Source organism: Hemitrygon akajei, chromosome 10, assembly GCF_048418815.1.
Source record: "Hemitrygon akajei chromosome 10, sHemAka1.3, whole genome shotgun sequence".
NCBI lineage: Eukaryota > Metazoa > Chordata > Chondrichthyes > Myliobatiformes > Dasyatidae > Hemitrygon > Hemitrygon akajei.
Genome location: NC_133133.1, coordinates 163,415,915 through 163,433,766, shown reverse-complemented (window position 1 = coordinate 163,433,766; position 17,852 = coordinate 163,415,915). Strand labels below are relative to the sequence as shown.

Here is a 17,852-nt window from a genome sequence, read left to right as displayed (position 1 = left end):
AATGCAGTAGAACAGAGTGATCTAGGGATAATGGTGCATGGTTCCCTGAAGGTGGAATCTCATGTAGATAGGGTGGTGAAGAAAGCTTTTTGTATTCTGGCCTTTATAAATCAGAGCATTGAGTATAGGAGTTGGGATGTAATGTTAAAATTGTACAAGGCATTGGTAAGGCCGAATTTAGAGTATTATGTACCGTTCTTGTCACCGAACTATAGGAAAGATGTCAACAAACTAGAGAGAGTACAGAGAAGATTTACTAGAATGTTACCTGGGTTTCAGCACCTAAGTTACAGGGAAAGGTTGAACAAGTTAGGTCTTTATTCTTTGGAGCGTAGAAGGTTGAGGGAGGACTTGATAGAGATATTTAAAATTATGAGGGGAATAGATAGAGTTGACGTGGATAGGCTTTTTCCATTGAGAGTAGGGGAGATTCAAACAAGAGGACATGAGTTGAGAGTTGGGGGCAAAAGTTTAAGGGTAACACGAGGGGGAATTTCTTTACTCAGAGAGTGGTAGCTATGTGGAACGAGATTCCAGTAGAAGTGGTAGAGGCAGGTTCGGTATTGTCATTTAAAGTAAAATTGGATAGGTATACGGACAGAAAAGGAATGCAGGGTTATGGGCTGAGTGCAGATCGGTGAGACTAGGTGAGAGTAAGCGTTCGGCACAGACTAGAAGGGCCGAGATGGCCTGTTTCCATGCTGTAATTGTTATATGGTTATGATATTATAGAAACATAAAAAACCTACAGAACAATACAGGCCCTTCGGCCCACAAAGTTGTGCCGAACATGTCCTTACCTTAGAAATTGCTAGGCTTACCTATAGCTCTCTATTTTACTAAGCTTCATGTACCTATCTAAATGTCTCTTAAAAGACCCTATCATATCTGCCTCCACCACCATTGCTGGCAGCCCATTCCACACACTCACCACTCTCTGAGTAAAAAAACTTACCCCTGACATCTCTATACCTACTGTGTCCTCCTGTGGCAACCATTTTGGCGTTCGGAAAAAGCCTCTGACTATCCACATGATCTATACCTCTCATCATCTTATATACCTCTATCAGGTCACCTCGCATCCTCCGTCGTTCCAAGGAGAAAAGTTCACTCAACCAATTTTCATAAGGCATGCTCTCCAATCCAGGCAACATCCTTTTAAATCTCCTCTGCACCCTTTCTATGACTTCCATATCCTCCCTGTATGGAGGTGACCAGAACTGAGCACAGTACTCCAGTTGGGTCTGACCAGGGTCCTCTATAGCTGCAACATTACCTCTCTGCTCCTAAATTCAATTCCACAATTGATGAAGGCCAATACACCGTACACCTTCTTAACCACAGAGTCAACCTGCACAACTGCTTTGAGTGTCCTGTGGACTTGGACCCCAAGATCCCTCTGATCCTCCATGCTGCCAAGAGTTTTAGCGTTAATACTATATTCTGCCATCATATTTGACCTACCAAAATGAACCACTTTACACTTATCTGGGTTGAACTCCATCTGTCACTTCTCAGCCCAGTTTTGCATCCTATCAATGTCCCGCTGTAACCTGTGACAGCCCTCCACACTATCCACAACACCTTCAACCTTTGTGTCATCAGCAAATTTACTAACCCATCCTTCCACTTCCTCATCCAGGTCACTTATAAAAATCACGAAGAGTAAGGGTCCCAGAACAGATCCCTGAGGCACACCACTGGTCACTGGCTTCCATGCAGAATATGACCAGTCTACAAACACTGTTTGCCTTCTGTGGGCAAGACTGTTCTGGATCTACAAAGCAATGTCCCCTTGGATCCCATGCCTCTTTAATTTCTCAATAAGCCTTGCATGGGGTACCTTATCAAATGCAATAATCATTAGTGAAACTTGGTTGCAGGAAGGACAGGACTGGCAGCTCAATGCTGCAGGGTTCTGTTGCTTTAGATGTGATAGAGCTGGAGGGGTGGTATTACTAGTCAGAGAAAATGACACCAGGGTGTATGTTGTCTGCTGAAGGCTAGATCTGTGGCATTCAGGTCTGACAACCCAAGTCTGTACGAGAAAACCAGGTATGACTTGTGGTGGGCTATTTCAAGGGCAAAGAGACAATTTCGAATGAGGTTGGAGATGACATCAGATGTACGTTGGCTCTGGCAGGGTTTGCTAAACATTATTTCCTACTAAGTGAAACCCAAAAACAGCATGAATAGCAGTGATGCTTCACAATCAGATGAACTCAACGCCTTCTACGCCCACTTTGAAAGGGAGAATATACTGTAACTGCGGCTGTGAAGATCCCTGCTGCACCCAGTGACCCTGCGATCTCTGTCTCAGAGGCCGATGTTAGGCTTCTTTAAAGAGAGTGAACCCTCGCAAGGCAGAAGGTCCTGATGGAGTACCTGGTAAGGCTCTGAAAATTTGTGCCAGCCAACTGGCGGGAGTATTCAAGGACATTTTCAACCTCTCAATGCTACAGGTGGAAGTTCCCACTTCAGAAAGTCAACAATTATACCAGTGCCTAAGAAGAATAATGTGAACTGCCTAAATGACTATCGCCCGGTAGCATTCGTATCTACAGTAATGAAATGCTTTGAGAGTTTAGTCATGACCAGATTGAACTCCTGCCTCAGCAAGGACCTGGACCCATTGCAATTTGCCTATCACCACAGTAGGTCAATGACAGACGCAATCTCAATGGCCCTCAATCTTCATGTGGCCTGAGATCACCTGGACAATACAGACACCTATGTCGGAATGCTGTCCTTCAACTATAGCTCAGCAATTACCACCATCTTTCCCACAATCCTGATTGGTAAGTTACAGAACCTGGGCCTCTGTACCTCCCTTTGCAATTGGATCCTCAACTTGCTAACTGGAAAACCACAATCTGTGCTTATTGGTGATAAAATCTCCTCCATGCTGATGATCAACCCTGGTGCACCTCAGGGGTGTGAGCTTAGCCCATTGCTCTACTCTCTCTATACCCATGACTGTGTGACTCGGTATAGCTCAGATACCTTCTAAAAATTTGCTGATGAAATTGTTGGTAGAATCTCAGGTGGTGATGAGAGGGCGTAAAGGAACGAGATGTACCAACTAGTGGAGTGGCGCCGTGGCAACAACCCAGCACTCAATGTAAGTAAGACAAACTAGTTGATTCTGGACTTCAGGAAGGGTAAGACGAAGGAACACATACCAATCCTCATAGAGGGGGATCAGAAGTGGAGAGAGTGAGCAGTTTCAAGTTCCTGGGTGTCAAGATCTCTGAGGACTTAACTTGCTCCCAGCTAATCGATGCAGCTATAAAGAAGGCAAGACAGTGACTGTACTTAATTAGGAGTTTGCAGAGATTTGGTATGTCAACAAAAGCACTCAAAAATTTCTATAGATGTACAATGGAGAGCATTCTAACAGGCTGCATCACTGGTATGGGGGGCTACTGCCCAGGACTGAAAGAAGCTGCAGAGGGTGTAAATATAGTCTGTTCCATCTTGGTAATAGCCTACAAAGTACCCAGGATATCTTCAAGGAGTGGTATCTCAGAAAAGTAGCATCCATTATTAAGGACCCTCCAGCACCCAGGGCATGTCATTTTCTCACTGTTACCGTCAGGTAGGAGATACAGAAGCCTGAAGGCACACACTCAGCGATTCAGGAACAGCTTCTTCCCCTCTTCCGTGCAATTCCTAAATGGACATTGAACCAATGAACACTACCTCACTTTTTAAATGTATGTTATTTCTGGTTTTGCACGATTTTTATTCTATTTGATATACATATACTTTTATTTATTTCTCTCTGCTAGGTTATGTATTGCATTGAACTGCTGCTGCAAAATTAACAAATTTCACATCACATGCCAGTGATGATAAACCTGATTCTGATTCTGATTTTGATCGCAGTGCTCAGACAGGACAGTCTGGAGGGTTTGTCTTCTGAGGCTATATGGGTGGAACAGAGGAATAAGAAAGGGATGTCCACATTAGTAGGATTATATTATAGATCACCCAACAGTCCACAGGATTTAAAGGAGCAAATTTGTAGAGATATCACAGACTGTTGCAAGAAATGTAGTAAGTTGTGATAGAATTGCAAACACGAGGAAACCTGCAGATGTTGGAAATCAAAGCGACATCAAAGCATCTATGGAAAAGAGTAAACAGTCGATGTTTTGGGCTGAGACCCTTCATCAGGAGATAAAATTTTGACAGTACAGCGTTTGTATGTTTCTGTCAGAATGAAAGGCAAGGATAACAGGTTCAGGGAACCTTGGTTTTTGAGAGATATTGAGGCCCTGGTTAAGAAAAAGAAGGATGTACATAGCAGATATAAGCAAGAAGGGGCAAATGAGGTACTTGAGTGTAAGAAATGCAAGAGAACACAAGAAGGAAATCAGGAGGGCTAAAAGAAGGCATAAAGTTGCTCTAGCAGACAGGCTGAAGGAGAATTGCAAAAGCTTTTATAGATATATTAAGAGCAAAAGGACAGCAAGGGACAAAATTGGTCATTTTTGATGATAAGAGTGGTCATCTATGCACGGAGCCAAAAGAGATGGGTGAAATCTTAAAATGGATTTTTTGCATCTGTTATTTACTCTGGAGATGGACACAGTCTGTAGTAGTGAGGCAATGCAGCCTCAAGTTCATGGACCCTATACAAATCAGAGGAGGAGGTGTTTGCTGTCTTGAGGCAAATTAGAATGGATAAATCCACAGGACTTGACAAGGTGTTCCCTTGGACCCTGTGGGAGGCAAGTACAGAAATTGCCAGGGACCTAACAGTGATAATTAAAACAACACACACAAAATGCTGGTGGAACGCAGCAGGCCAGGCAACATCTAGAGGGAGAAGTGCTGTCGATGTTTCGGGCCGAGACCCTTCGTCAGGACTAACTGAAAGGAAAGATAGTAAGAGATATGAAAGTAGGAGGAGGAGGGGAAAATGCGAAATGATAGGAGAAGACTGGAGGGGGTGGGGTAAAGCTGAGAGCCGGAAAAGTGTTTGGCAAAAGGGATACAGAGCTAAAGAAGGGAAAGGATCATGGGATGGGAGGCCTAGGGAGAAAGAAAGGGGGAGGGGAGCACCAGAGGGAGATGGAGAACAGGCAGAGTGATGGGCAAAAAGAGAGATAAAAAAAGGAGGGGGAAAAAGCTAAATATATCAGTGATGTGGTAAGAAGGAGAGGAGGGGTATTAACGGAAGTTAGAGAAGTCAATGTTCATGCCATCAGGTTGAGATAATTAAAATGTCTTTGGACATGGGTGTGGTGCTGAAGAATTAGAGGATAGCTGATGTTGTTCAAGAAAGACTCTAACAATAAACCAGCAAATTATAGGCTGATGAACATCAGTAGTGCATAAATTACTGGAAGGTACTCCAAGGGGCTGGATATGTAAGTATATTTGAATAACTGGACACTGATTAGGGATAGTAAACATGTTTTTTTTTGCATGGTAGTTGATATCTAAATAATCTTCTGGAGTTTTTTTGAGGAAGTTTCCAGGATAGTTGATGAAGGCAAAGTAGTTGATGTTGTCAACACGGACTTTAGCAAGGCATTTGACAAGGTCCCGCCTGGGAGGTTGGTCAATAAGGTTCAGTCACTTTGCATTCAAGATGAGGTATTAAATTGGATTAGACATTGGCTTTGCAGAAGCCAGACGGTGGTAATAGAATTATGGAACTGTGTCTGGGAATACAGATCCATAATCCTTGAAAGTGGCTTCGCAAGTAGATAGGGTTGTAAAGAAAGCATTTGGCACATTGGCCTTCCTAAATCGAAGTATTGAGTACAGGAGTTCGGATGTTATATTGACGTTGTACAAGATGTTGGTGAGGCTTAATTTGGAGTATCGTGTGCAGTTCTGATCACCCACCTACAGGAAAGATATCAATAAGATCGAAAGAGTGTAGAGAAAATTTACAAGGATGTTGCCAGGACTTGAGGACCTGAGTTATAGGGAGAGAGTGGATAGCTTAGGACTTTATTTCCTAGAGCATAGGTGAATGAGGGGAGATTTGATAAAGGTATTTATAATTATGCAGGATATAGATTGAATACACACAAGCAGGCATGTTTCACTGACATTGGGTGAGACTAGAGGTCATGGGTTAAGGGTGAAAGCTGGAATGCTTAATTGGAGCATGAGCAGGAAGTTCTTCATTCAGAGGGTGGTGAAAGTGTGGAATGAGCTGCTAGTGGAAGTGGTGGATGTGTTTCAGTTTCAACATTTTAAGAGAAATTTGGAAGGTATGGAGGGTTATGGTCTGGGTGCAGGGTGATAGGACTAGGCAGATTCACAGTTTGACACGGACTAGTTGGGCAAAAGGGCCCATTTCTGTGCTGTAGTGCTTTGTGACTTTATGGCTCTATGGGGGGTGCTGGGGGGAGAAGAGGGAATGTCCGAGGTGGGTGGGGTATTGAAATATGCTGGCTGCTTTACCGAAGCAGCAAGAGACAGTGACTACAGAAAGAGGCTGGTTTCTATGATGTGCTGAGCTGTGTCTGCAATTCTCCGCAGTTAAATAAGTTATAAAATTTTGATGCAAGCTAATAACTTTTCTTGATTTTGCAGTTACTTCACTGTAATTAGAGTGAGAAATACAAATGCAAGATATGAAACCTTCCAGTTAATTATTTTTCTTTCTTAAAAAAAACAGGTAATGTGGAATTTCAACTCTGTCCGACACACCAAGGAAAAACAAGCTGTGTTTGATTGGAAGTTTTCTGAAGTTCAGATTCTGATTGTTGATGAGGGAAGTTTGGTATCAGTGAAGATTTTAAGTACGGTTTTAAAGTTGCTTATGAAATATGCCAATCTCAAAAAGCTTATAATCCTTGGTAAGTATCTGTTTTCACTTAGAACTATAAACTAGGAATTCAAAAATTTGACAATTTGACGTTGCCTGTGAAGTTTTCAAACCAGTTATAAAAATCAAAGGAAGAGGTCACCATCTAAAGAGTTGTGTGTATGGAAATGAAGGCTTCCAACAGTAAATAAGACTACTGTGGTTTTATATCTTTCTAGTGTTATTTAAGATACTCTTAGTTTCTCTTAGTTCGTTTGTATTAATCAAGACTGTCTTGTTTGTTGAGAGAGGAATTCTTTGTTGTATAACATAGTTTATAATATAACATGTAAGTTATCCCAGTGCTCCCATGGTTATAGTCTTCCATTTAATTCATCACTCGATACTGGTAGAACAGAATGCTTTGAATTTAGTACAGAATTGAAAAGCATTGTTAAACATAGGAATCTGAAGATACCAGAAGAGTGATTCTTCATAAATTTTTTTCTGAAATGTAATTACTTTTCCATGTACTGCCTGTTGGTGTCTGCTAATAGTTAATTAGGTGGTTATTTAGAACTGATATCTACATAGAAGTTGCTAATACTTGGGGCCCAATCAGAACAGAGGCCCAGGGGCATGACCTAAAAATGTGCAGAAAGTAATTTGTTTTCTTGATGTGTAGGATGCAGAGATTGAAGGGAATTAAACAGAATTCTAAATTTCAATAGGAGTGGGTAAGAGGTGTAGCCCATTAAGTTAAAATGAGTTTAGGTACGTAAAATATGAGAGTTTAATCATAATGTATTTAACAGGAATTTAGTTACTTATAAATCATAGATGGAAAGCTGAGATATTTATTTGTTCTGCTGTGTTGGACCATCAGGATATGGGGGGAGCTAATGTATATAGAAAATGTCTTCAGCTGCTTGAAATCAAGCTCAAAAGTGGCCATTTCACACCTTTGAACCTACCCTATAAGAGTTTCACCTGCAAGGTAGAAAACACAATGCATTTAATGATACATTACTTCTGGCTGAAATTTGAAGTGAGCTTGTAAGGGTTAAATTTTGATATGGTTCTTCATAATACAGTTGCTTCCTTCCTCTAAAAATAATTACATGATATTTATAACTTTTATTTCTCCCTAGGTGATACTAGGCAATTGCCTAGTATAGAACCTGGCAACATGTTGAAGGATGTATACTCCAGCTTGCAGCAGGTTAGATGGGCCATCGAGCTGTCAACTAATCATCGTGCAGAGAGTCAACTAATTGTAGACAATGCTGCTAAGTATGCTTTATTTCTTATTCTCATGTATCCACTTCCATTTGTTCAGATAAACTTCAGATGGTTCACCTGCTTTTTTTAAAAAAAGTATATAAAATGATCAGATATTCTTACTTGTTCTTTTGCTTTACTTCTGGTGCTGCATTGACAGCTGTTTTGTTTTCTTTTGTATTGTTGGTCACCTTTTAGTTTACTTGAGTAGTACCACCTTTATGCAAAAGGATGCCATATGCTAGATATATTTAGACTGTGTAGTGCAATTTAGGTATTTCAAAATGAATGTCCTGCTTCTGCAACAACAAGATTCTTTTTAATCATTCTTCCTGTGTAACTGCATCTATGCCTGTCCCTTTGGTCAACGAATTGAGCAAGTTGGGGTGAGATACGAATTCCAGCTGCTACTTTTAAATCATTAACTAAGGAGATGAGAAAAGCGTTGGGAGATGGGGAGAGTGTGAGAAAGGTAATTTTAAAATAGCATGCAAAAGAAGTAGTCTTGATGTCTGAATTTCCTTGCGGAATCTGGTATTGTTATATCCATTCTTATTTTTAGAATTGCTGAGATGGGATGCAAGTCTGTTTATACACCGTTGGAGTATGATGCAGTGATGCATGTAACAAATGGGATAGAAATTTCAATTCCAACACCTGATAAAAAATTCATTCTGGTTTCCCTTGGATCTAGCCCTATCGGTGAGCATGAACTTTATGCATATTCATTTATTGCTTGTTTTGGAAAAGAATATTTTGATTGAAATACTTGTTAATATTGTATTTGTAATGGTTTTGTTACATCTTGATGTTAAATTCCAAAGTTACAAGTGATTTTTATTATCAGAGTACATGTATGTTACCACATACAACCCTGAGATTTTGTTCCCTGCGGGCATACTCGGCAAATCCATAGAATAGAAACTATAACAGGATCAATGAAAAATCAAGTAGAGTATAGAAGACAATAAACTGCAACTGCAACTATAAATAAATAGCAATAAATAACAAAAGTATGAAATAACAAGATAAAGTGTCCTTAAAGTGAGTCATTAGTTGTGGGAACATCTCAATAGATGAATGTAGTTATCTATCCCCTTTTGTTCGAGAGCCTGATGGTTGAGTGGAGTTCTCCGGGTAGACTGTAGTGGGAGATAAGCAATTGTGCTATATTTACAGCACGTTGGGACAGAGTTGTTTCTGTGTACCTGTGTTTCAGTTATATACTAAACTTCAATTTGTTTTACCCAAAGAAGCTTAATAATTGATGCAATACCATTATAATGCATGTAATTGCATAGTTTCCACATCTTATGGGAATTAAGATCTATCTAGTAGCCAGGTTATGGCAGGGTTCCATTCCTGAAAATTTTCTGCAATCCAAAGTGCTTGTAAGTTGGAAATCGACAAAAAAAATGTATGGGAGGAGATGGGAGAGGGAGCAGATGCAGGGAGAGTGGTTGCACCTGACTGAGTGAGGGACTGTATGCGCTCAGCACTGCTAGGATCGACCCATCCCTCAATTGCTGCAACTTCAGGGGGTGCGGGGGGGGGGGGGGGGGAAGGTGGAAAGAGAAGGCATATGGAAATGACTGCTTTCTCCCCTGACTGCTGTGGAGCTGCCCCCATCCATCCTGCCTATGTATGAGATGCTTATAAATGGGGTGTTCATAACCCATGGAGAACTTGTACTGTGACACATTTAAAAGCAAGAAAGAAGAGTAAACCTCCGATAATCTGCTATCTGGGTTGTCCAGCAACTGGATCACAAGGTAAAGTTTGCAATTACTGCTTGCAAGGTCCCTGATTCTCGTGCCTCCAACCACTCATCTGGTTCTCTTGGCTGTTCTCAATTGAAACTTGCCATATTCACTGAAATGTTACAGGTTAACATTTTAAAAAGTAAATTTTTAATGTCTGTTGGATTATTAATAAAAATAACACAAAATGGTTTGGAAAATCAATTAATCCAGTAGCACCAATTTCCTGAACATGCCAGATTAATGGAGTTTGAATACTGTTTACAGTGGGTAATGAGAAATGTGAAGGCTGTTTTAAAACTTGAATTGTGTCTCAAAATGGGTATTATTGTACATGTTGAAAGCAGGGTTTTTTTTTCAGGATCATAAAGAGGATGCCATTGATCCAAATAAAAAGCATAAATAAGTTTTCCTCCTCTTACAGAAGTAATAATTTTAAAATACATGGCAACTTTTCCAATACAGTAAATTAATCTGGTTATGATGTCATAGTGAGTGATAACAGCTTATTCTATTTCTTCTGTTGGCAGCTCTGCAAGAAGCTATCACCATTTTGATAAACAGGGCTCCAGGACTTGATGATCATGTGACCTCACAGTTCATTGCATTTAGACGGTAAATATATTTCTTGAAAAGTTGAGATTGGAGTTCACTGTTTTCCCTGTAAAGGTGCCATTACAAACACAAAGAGAAGTTTGAAGCTTGCTGTCATCAGTACTGATATTCAGAAAAGTGAAGCCTTGAATGCATACCAAATAGAACAAAAATAGCATGTAGTCCAAGATTTAAAGTTTTCAACCTCATTAAGATTTATTCTAAAGTGCGCTATCAGTAATCAGTCTGTGGCCACTTTATTAGGTACCTAGTAAAGTGATCACAGAGTGTATGTTCACGTTCCTCTGCTGCTGTAGCCCATCCACTTCAAGGTTTGACGTGTTATGCATTCAGAGATTCTGCTGCACACCATTGCTGTAACGCGTGGTTATTTGAATTACTGTCACCGTCCTGTCTGCTTGAACCAGTCTGGGCATTCTTCTCTGACCTCTCTCATTAACAAGGCATTTTTACCCACAGAAATGCTACTCCATAAGACAAAGGAGCAGAAGCCGGCCATTCAGCCCATCGAGTCTGCGCTGCCATTTCATCATGAGCTGATCCAATCTCCCCTTTAGTCCCATTCCCCCGCCTTCTCACCATAACCTTTGATGCCCTGACTACTCAGATACCTATCAATCTCTGCCTTTCTTTTTACAATATTTTTATTCAGAAGAAAAAAAACAAGATTTACAGAGTGCAACACATAGATACATCTCAACATAAATTGTGTACATTCATATATTGTAATAAAATTGATCAAAATGTTATAGCATATCACATAAAGGTATAATCACTCTAATCAAAAATTTAAAGATAGGTCATACATCATAAAAGAAATTTTTAATATAAAAAGAAGTCAACCCCCTACCAACTACCAAAGAAAAAAACTGATGGACGATAATGGATAATTAGAAAAAAAAACATATTTGCTTAAGAAGAGAAGATAAAAATATACATAAAAGTCTGTGACCTCTGCCTTAAATACATCAATGACCCGGCCTCCACTGCCGCCCGTGGCAACAAATTCCATAGATTCACCACCCTCTGCCTAAAAATTTTTTTTCGCATCTTTGTTCTGAATGGGCGCCCTGCAATCCTCAAGTCATGTCTTCTCATACTAGACTCCCCCACCATGCGAAACAACTTTGCCACATCCACTCTGTCCATGCCTTTCAACATTTGAAATGTTTCTATGAGGTCTCCCCTCATTCTTCTAAACTCCAAGGAGTACAGTCCAAGAGCAGTCAAACCTTCCTCATATGTTAACCCTCTCATTCCTGGAATCATTCTAGTGAATCTTCTCTGAACCCTCTCCAACGTCAGCACATCCCTTCTTAAATAAGGAGCCCAAAACTACACCCAGTATTCCAAGTGAGGTCTTACCAGTGCCTTATAGAGCCACAACATCACATCTCTGCTCCTATACTCTATTCCTCTAGAAATGAATACCAACATTGCATTCGCCTTCTTCACCACTGACTCAGCCTGGAGGTTAACCTTAAGGGTATCCTGCATGAGAACTCCCAAGTCCCGTTGTATCTCAGAACTTTGAATTCTCTCCCCATTTAAATAATAGTCTGCCCGTTTATTTCTTCTACCAAAGTGCATGAACATACACTTTCCGACATTGTAATTCATTTGCCACTTCTTTGCCCATTCCCCCAATCTATCCAAGTCTCTCTGCAGACACTCTGTTTCCTCAGCACTACCGGCCCCTTCACCTATCTTTCTATCATCAGCAAACTTAGCCACAACGCCATCTATTCCATAATCCAAATGGTTGATATACACCGTAAAAAGAAGCGGCCCCAACACGGACCCCTTGTGAAACACCACTGGTAATCGGCAGCCAACCAGAATGGGATCCCTTTATTCCCACTCTCCGTTTCCTCTCAATCAACCAATGCTCTATCCAAATATGTAACTTTCCTGTAATTCCTGGGCTCTTATCTTGTTTAGCAGCCTCATGTACGGCACCTTGTCAAAGGTCTTCTGAAAATCCAAATACACAACATCCACTACATCTCCCTTGTCTAGCCTACTTGTAATTTCCTCAAAAAATTGCACTAGGTTTGTCAGGCAGGATTTTCCTTTAAGGAAACCATGCTGAGTTCTGCCTATCTTGTCGTATGCCACCAGGTACTCCGTAACCTCATCCTTGACAATTGACTCCAACAACTTCCCAACCACCGATGTCAAGCTAACAGGTCTATAATTTCCTTGTTGCTTCCTTGCCCCCTTCTTAAGTAGCGGAGTGACATTTGCAATCTTCCAGTCCTCCGGAACCAGGCCAGAATCTATCGACTTTTGAAAGATCATTGCTAATGCCTCCGCAATCTCCACTGCTACTTCCTTCAGAACATGAGGGTGCATTCCTTCTGGTCCAGGAGACTTATCTACCCATAGACTATTCAGCTTCCTGAGTACTTTCTCTGTCGCAATTGTGACTGCGCATATTTCTCTTCCCTGACACCCTTGAATGTCCGGTATATTGCTGAAGTCTTCCTCAGTGAAGAGTGATGCAAAGTAATCGTTCAGTTCCTCCGCCATCTCCTTATCTCCCATTACAATTTCTCCAGCATCATTTTCTAATGGTCCTATATCTACTTTCACCTGTCTTTTACTCTTTATATACTTGAAAAAGCTTTTAGTATCCTCTTTGATATTATTTGCTAGCTTCCTTTCATAGTTCATCTTTTCCCTCTTAATGACCTTCTTTGTTTTATTTTGTAAGCTTTTAAAAACTTCCCAATCCTCTGTCTTCCCACTAAGTTTTGCTTCCTTGTATGCCCTCTTCTTTGCTTTTACTTTGGCTTTGACTTGTCAGCCACAGTTGCATCCTTTTTCCATTCAAAAATTTCTTTTTCTTTGGAATATATCTGTCTTGTACCTTCCTCACTTCTCGCATAAACTCCAGCCATTGCTGCTCTGCCTTCCTTCCCGCTGGTGTCCCTTTCCAGTCAACCTTGGCCAGTTCCTCTCTCATGCCACTGTAATTTTCTTTACTCCGATGAAATACCGACACATCGGATTTCGGCATCTCTTTCTCAAATTTCACAGTGAACTCAATCGTGTTGTGATCACTGCCTTCTAAGGGTTCCTTCACTTCCATCTCTCTAATTACCTCTGGTTTATTACACAATACCCAATCCAGTACAGATGATCCCCTAGTGGGCTCAACAGCAAGCTGTTCTCATAGACGTTCTACAAATTCTCTCTCTTGAGATCCAGTGCCGACCTGATTTTCCCAATCCACTTGCATATTACAATCCGTACAATTATCATAACACTGCCCTTCTGGCAAGCTTTTTCTATTTCCTGTTGTAATTTGTAGTCCACATCACTGCAGCTATTTGGAGGCCTGTAGATAACTGCTATCAGGGTCCTTTTACCCCTGCAATTTCTTAGCTCAACCCATAGAGATTCTGTACCTTCTGATCCCATGTCAACTCTTTCTAATGATTTTATATAATTTCTTACCATTAAAGCCACGCCAGCCCCTCTACCTAACTGCCTATCCTTCCGATACACCGTGTATCCTTGGACGTTCAGCTCCCAGAGACATGCATCCTTTAGCCACGTCTCAGTGATGGCCACAATATCATACCTGCCAATCTGTAACCATACAACAAGATCATCCACTTTATTCCTTATGCTGCGTGCATTTAAGTATAACACCTTAAGTCCAGTATTTGTTACGTTTTGCATTGATTGCACTGCAACTTTATTGCACTACAACTCATCCCGATGGCTGCAAATTTGCTCCATTACCTGCTTGTCCTTCCTGACATCCTTACTGCTCACTACCTCAGATCTATTTCTGTTTTCCCTCTTCTCTGCTCCATCATTCCGGTTCCCATCCCCCTGCCAGATTAGTTTGAATGCTCCCTTACAGCTCTATTAAACCTACCCACCAGGATATTGGTCCCCCTAGGATTCATTAGATGTTTTATTTTTATTTCTTGCACCATTCTCTGTTCAGTATAGAGACTGTTGTGTATGAAAATTCTCAGGAGAACAGTTTCGGGGTACACAAACCACCCTGTCTGGCACCAACAATCAGTTCATGGTCAAGGTCACTTAATCACATTTCTTCCCCATTCTTATGTTTGGTCTGAAAAACAACTGTTAGTTAGCAATGTCTGCATGCTTTTATGCATTGACTTGCTGCCATGTGATTGACTAAATAGATATTTGCAATAGCAAGCAAGTGTATCTAACAAAGTGACAACTGAATGTATTTTAGTGTTAAATTGCAGTGTGTGAAAGACGGTCAAAAAAAGCACTTTAACTGTATTTCTTTGTAGTAGGAAGAACAATTTTAACCAAATAACTCTATTGTGCAATCCATGACTTACAACCAAATCTCTATTAAGAGGAAAAATTTGTGGCTTCAGCATCAATTCTCAAATGAATGATCTATGACAACCTCTATTTTGTAATTTTGGGAAATGCATTACCTGGCTATCACTGGTTTCATTGCCTTTATGTGTAACCTCCTCAATGTGTTATATTTTCAAACTTGTTTGTATGTATGCACAATATTCCAATAAATGATGCATTATCTTCATTATAATTTCTGACTTTTTATGCAGGGAGGATTGTGCAGTGATCAATGAGCTCTGCTGCAAACATTATTCAAAACATTTGACCAAGTAAGTGCAATGCTAGGGTTGTAACTGGTTTGGTTTCTATTTTCATCATGATATATCTCACCTGATCAGCTTTCAGAAGGCTTTTAGTATTTTGGTGTTTTTGTCCAAGTTTTGCTGAATATTAAAGTTGCAGTCTTTTAATAATAGATGAGTAAAACAGTTTGCAAAAGAACAGCTGTGGATGTCCTGATATTACTGACTTATTATTTGCTTAAGTATATAGCAACATTAACAGGCTAACATTAATACCCAAACTGGATCTTCTTTTTATTCAGAACATGCAAACCTATATTTATTAGGAGCAAAAATAGGACACTCATATCCCCGAGACTATTCCATAATGTAACACGTTCATGACTGATCTAGCTGTAAGCTCAACATTGCAAATCCATCTACCTGTGCAAATTATTTACCCTCTTGCTTTAGAAAATAAACTGCCTCATTTGTCTTGGAAAGTAATCTTTCTTCTGTAGGAAGAGAGTTCCAGAGACTCATGACCCTCTCAGAGGGGAAAAAAAAGTTGCCTCATTATCCACAGTGGGTGACTTTCTGGCTCTAGACCCTGTTAAATGAGCCATGGAGTTGCTCAGCCTTCAGGCCACCATATCTGGGCTGACCGTCATGCCTTTCCATGTAAATCCCACTTTAAGTGCATTAATTCCATATTACTGTCCACCATGCATTCCCAAATTGAGGTCCATGGACCTTTTGGTTAATGGTAAGGCTCCATTGCATAAAAAAGGTTGGAAATCCCTGCTCTACATGCTGGTCATTCAAATACCTTTCCAGATACCTCTTTAAGCATCGTTACAGGGTGGCAGGGTGGAGAAGCATCTCTACAAAAGGAGATGCAAGGCACTCCTTCACTCTGTTAGCCTGCTGGTCACCCTTGGGTAAGGTGTAGCACCTGCTTAGCCCCCCCCCCCCCCCCCCCCACTGATCAGGGTCATGTAAAGCCATGGGAGCAAGTGGTGGATGGTCGTATGAGGGTACATATCACAGTTCCTGGTTATGCGACCACTGATGTCAGGCAGGCCATCTCTGAAGAGTGTTGATAATGGCTGGAGTCACTTGAAGGTGTCAATAGCAAACCACTTCTGCAGAAAAAATTTGCTAAGACCAATCATGGTCATGTAAAGACCATGATCGCCCACGTTATACGATATAGCACATAGCAAAGAACTGTTCTTCCTTCCGTCACCTCTTCGGGGATTACTAGTCCAGATACAAACTGTTTTTGGTTTTTAAAAAAAGTCCCTTGGTCTCTTTACATTTCCTCCTCTCACTTTAACCTATGCTCGCTGGTTTTTAGACACCGTTACGATGGGATACCAGACTCTAGCTAACCACACACTCTACAGTTTGCTTCTCATAGAGGGGTGATAGCACGTTTTTCCCCAAGATAGAGGAACCTTAAATTTGAGGGTATAGTTTTAAGGTGAATAGGGAAAGATCAAAAGGGACCTAAGAACCAGGTTTTTCCACACACATAAAAGTCAAAGTAAACTTCATTATCAAATCAACCTGATTACTTCCAATGGTATAGATGGGGCAGAGTTTGTTAAGTGTGTCCAGGACAGATTCCTGTCACAGTATGCTGACAGGCTGACTGGGGGAATGCCATACTAGATCTACAAACAGTATTAGGTAACAAACCGGGTCAGGTCACAGATCACTCAGTGGGTAAGCATCTGAGGGACAGTGATCACTGCTCCCTGGCCTTTAGCATTATCATGGAAAAGGATACAATCAGAGAGGACAGGAAAATTTTTAATTGAGGAAGGGCAGATTATGAGGCTATAAGGCTAGAACTTGTGGGCATGAATTGGAATGGTGTTTTTGCAGGGAAATGTACTATGGACATGTGGTCGATGTTTAAGGATCTCTTGCAGGATGTTAGGGATAAATTTGTCCCAGTGAGGAAGATAAAGAATGGTAGGGTGAAGGAACCATGGGTGACAAGTGAGGTGGAAAATCTAGTCTGGTGGAAGAAGGTAGCATACATGAGGTTTAGGAAGGAAGGATCAGATGGGTCTATTGAAGAATATAGGGTAGCAAGAAAGGAGCTTAAGAAGGGGCTGAGGAGAGCAAGAAGAGGGCATGAGAAGGCCTTGGCGAGTAGGGTAAAGGAAAACCCCAAGGCATTCTTCAATTATGTGAAGAACAAAAGGATGACAGGAGTGAAGGTAGGACCAATTAGAGATAAAGGTAGAAAGAAGTGTGGACATGAGCGAGGTCCTCAATGAATGCTTCTCTTCGGTATTCACCAATGAGAGGGAACTTGATGATGGTGAAGATGATATGAGTGAGGTTGATGTTCTGGAGCATGTTGATATTAAGGGAGAGGAGGTGTTGGAGTTTATTAACGATCTGGATGTTGGGGTAGAAGGGTGGGTTGGCAAGTTGGCAGACGACACAAAGGTTGGTGGTATTGTGGATAGTATAGAGGATTGTCAAAGATTGCAGAGAGTCATTGATAGGATGCAGAAGTGGGCTGAGAAGTGGCAGATGGGGTTCAACCCAGAGAACTGTGATGTGGTATGCTTTGGAAGGACAAATTCCAAGGCAGAGTACAAAGTAAATGGCAGGATACTTGGTAGTGTAGAGGAGCAGAGGGATCTGAGGGTACATGTCCACAGATCCCTGAAAGTTGCCTCACAGGTCGATAGGGTAGTTAAGAAAGTTTATGGGGTGTTAGCTTTCGTAAGTCGAGGGATAGAGGTTAAGAGTTGCGAGGTAATGATGCAGCTCTATAAAACTCTGGTTAGGCCACACTTGGAGTAC

General features: G+C 41.0%; 1 protein-coding gene across 1 annotated transcript in view; it reads left to right on the top strand.

Annotated features, from left to right (window-relative positions):
• helb (helicase (DNA) B) overlaps positions 1-17,852 on the top strand; it is a 67,374-nt gene that overhangs the window by 30,021 nt on the left and 19,501 nt on the right. The window contains 5 exon segments of the mRNA XM_073059576.1: positions 6,647-6,827; positions 7,927-8,068; positions 8,619-8,758; positions 10,347-10,431; positions 15,009-15,068. Coding sequence (XP_072915677.1) covers positions 6,647-6,827; positions 7,927-8,068; positions 8,619-8,758; positions 10,347-10,431; positions 15,009-15,068 — 608 coding nt within the window.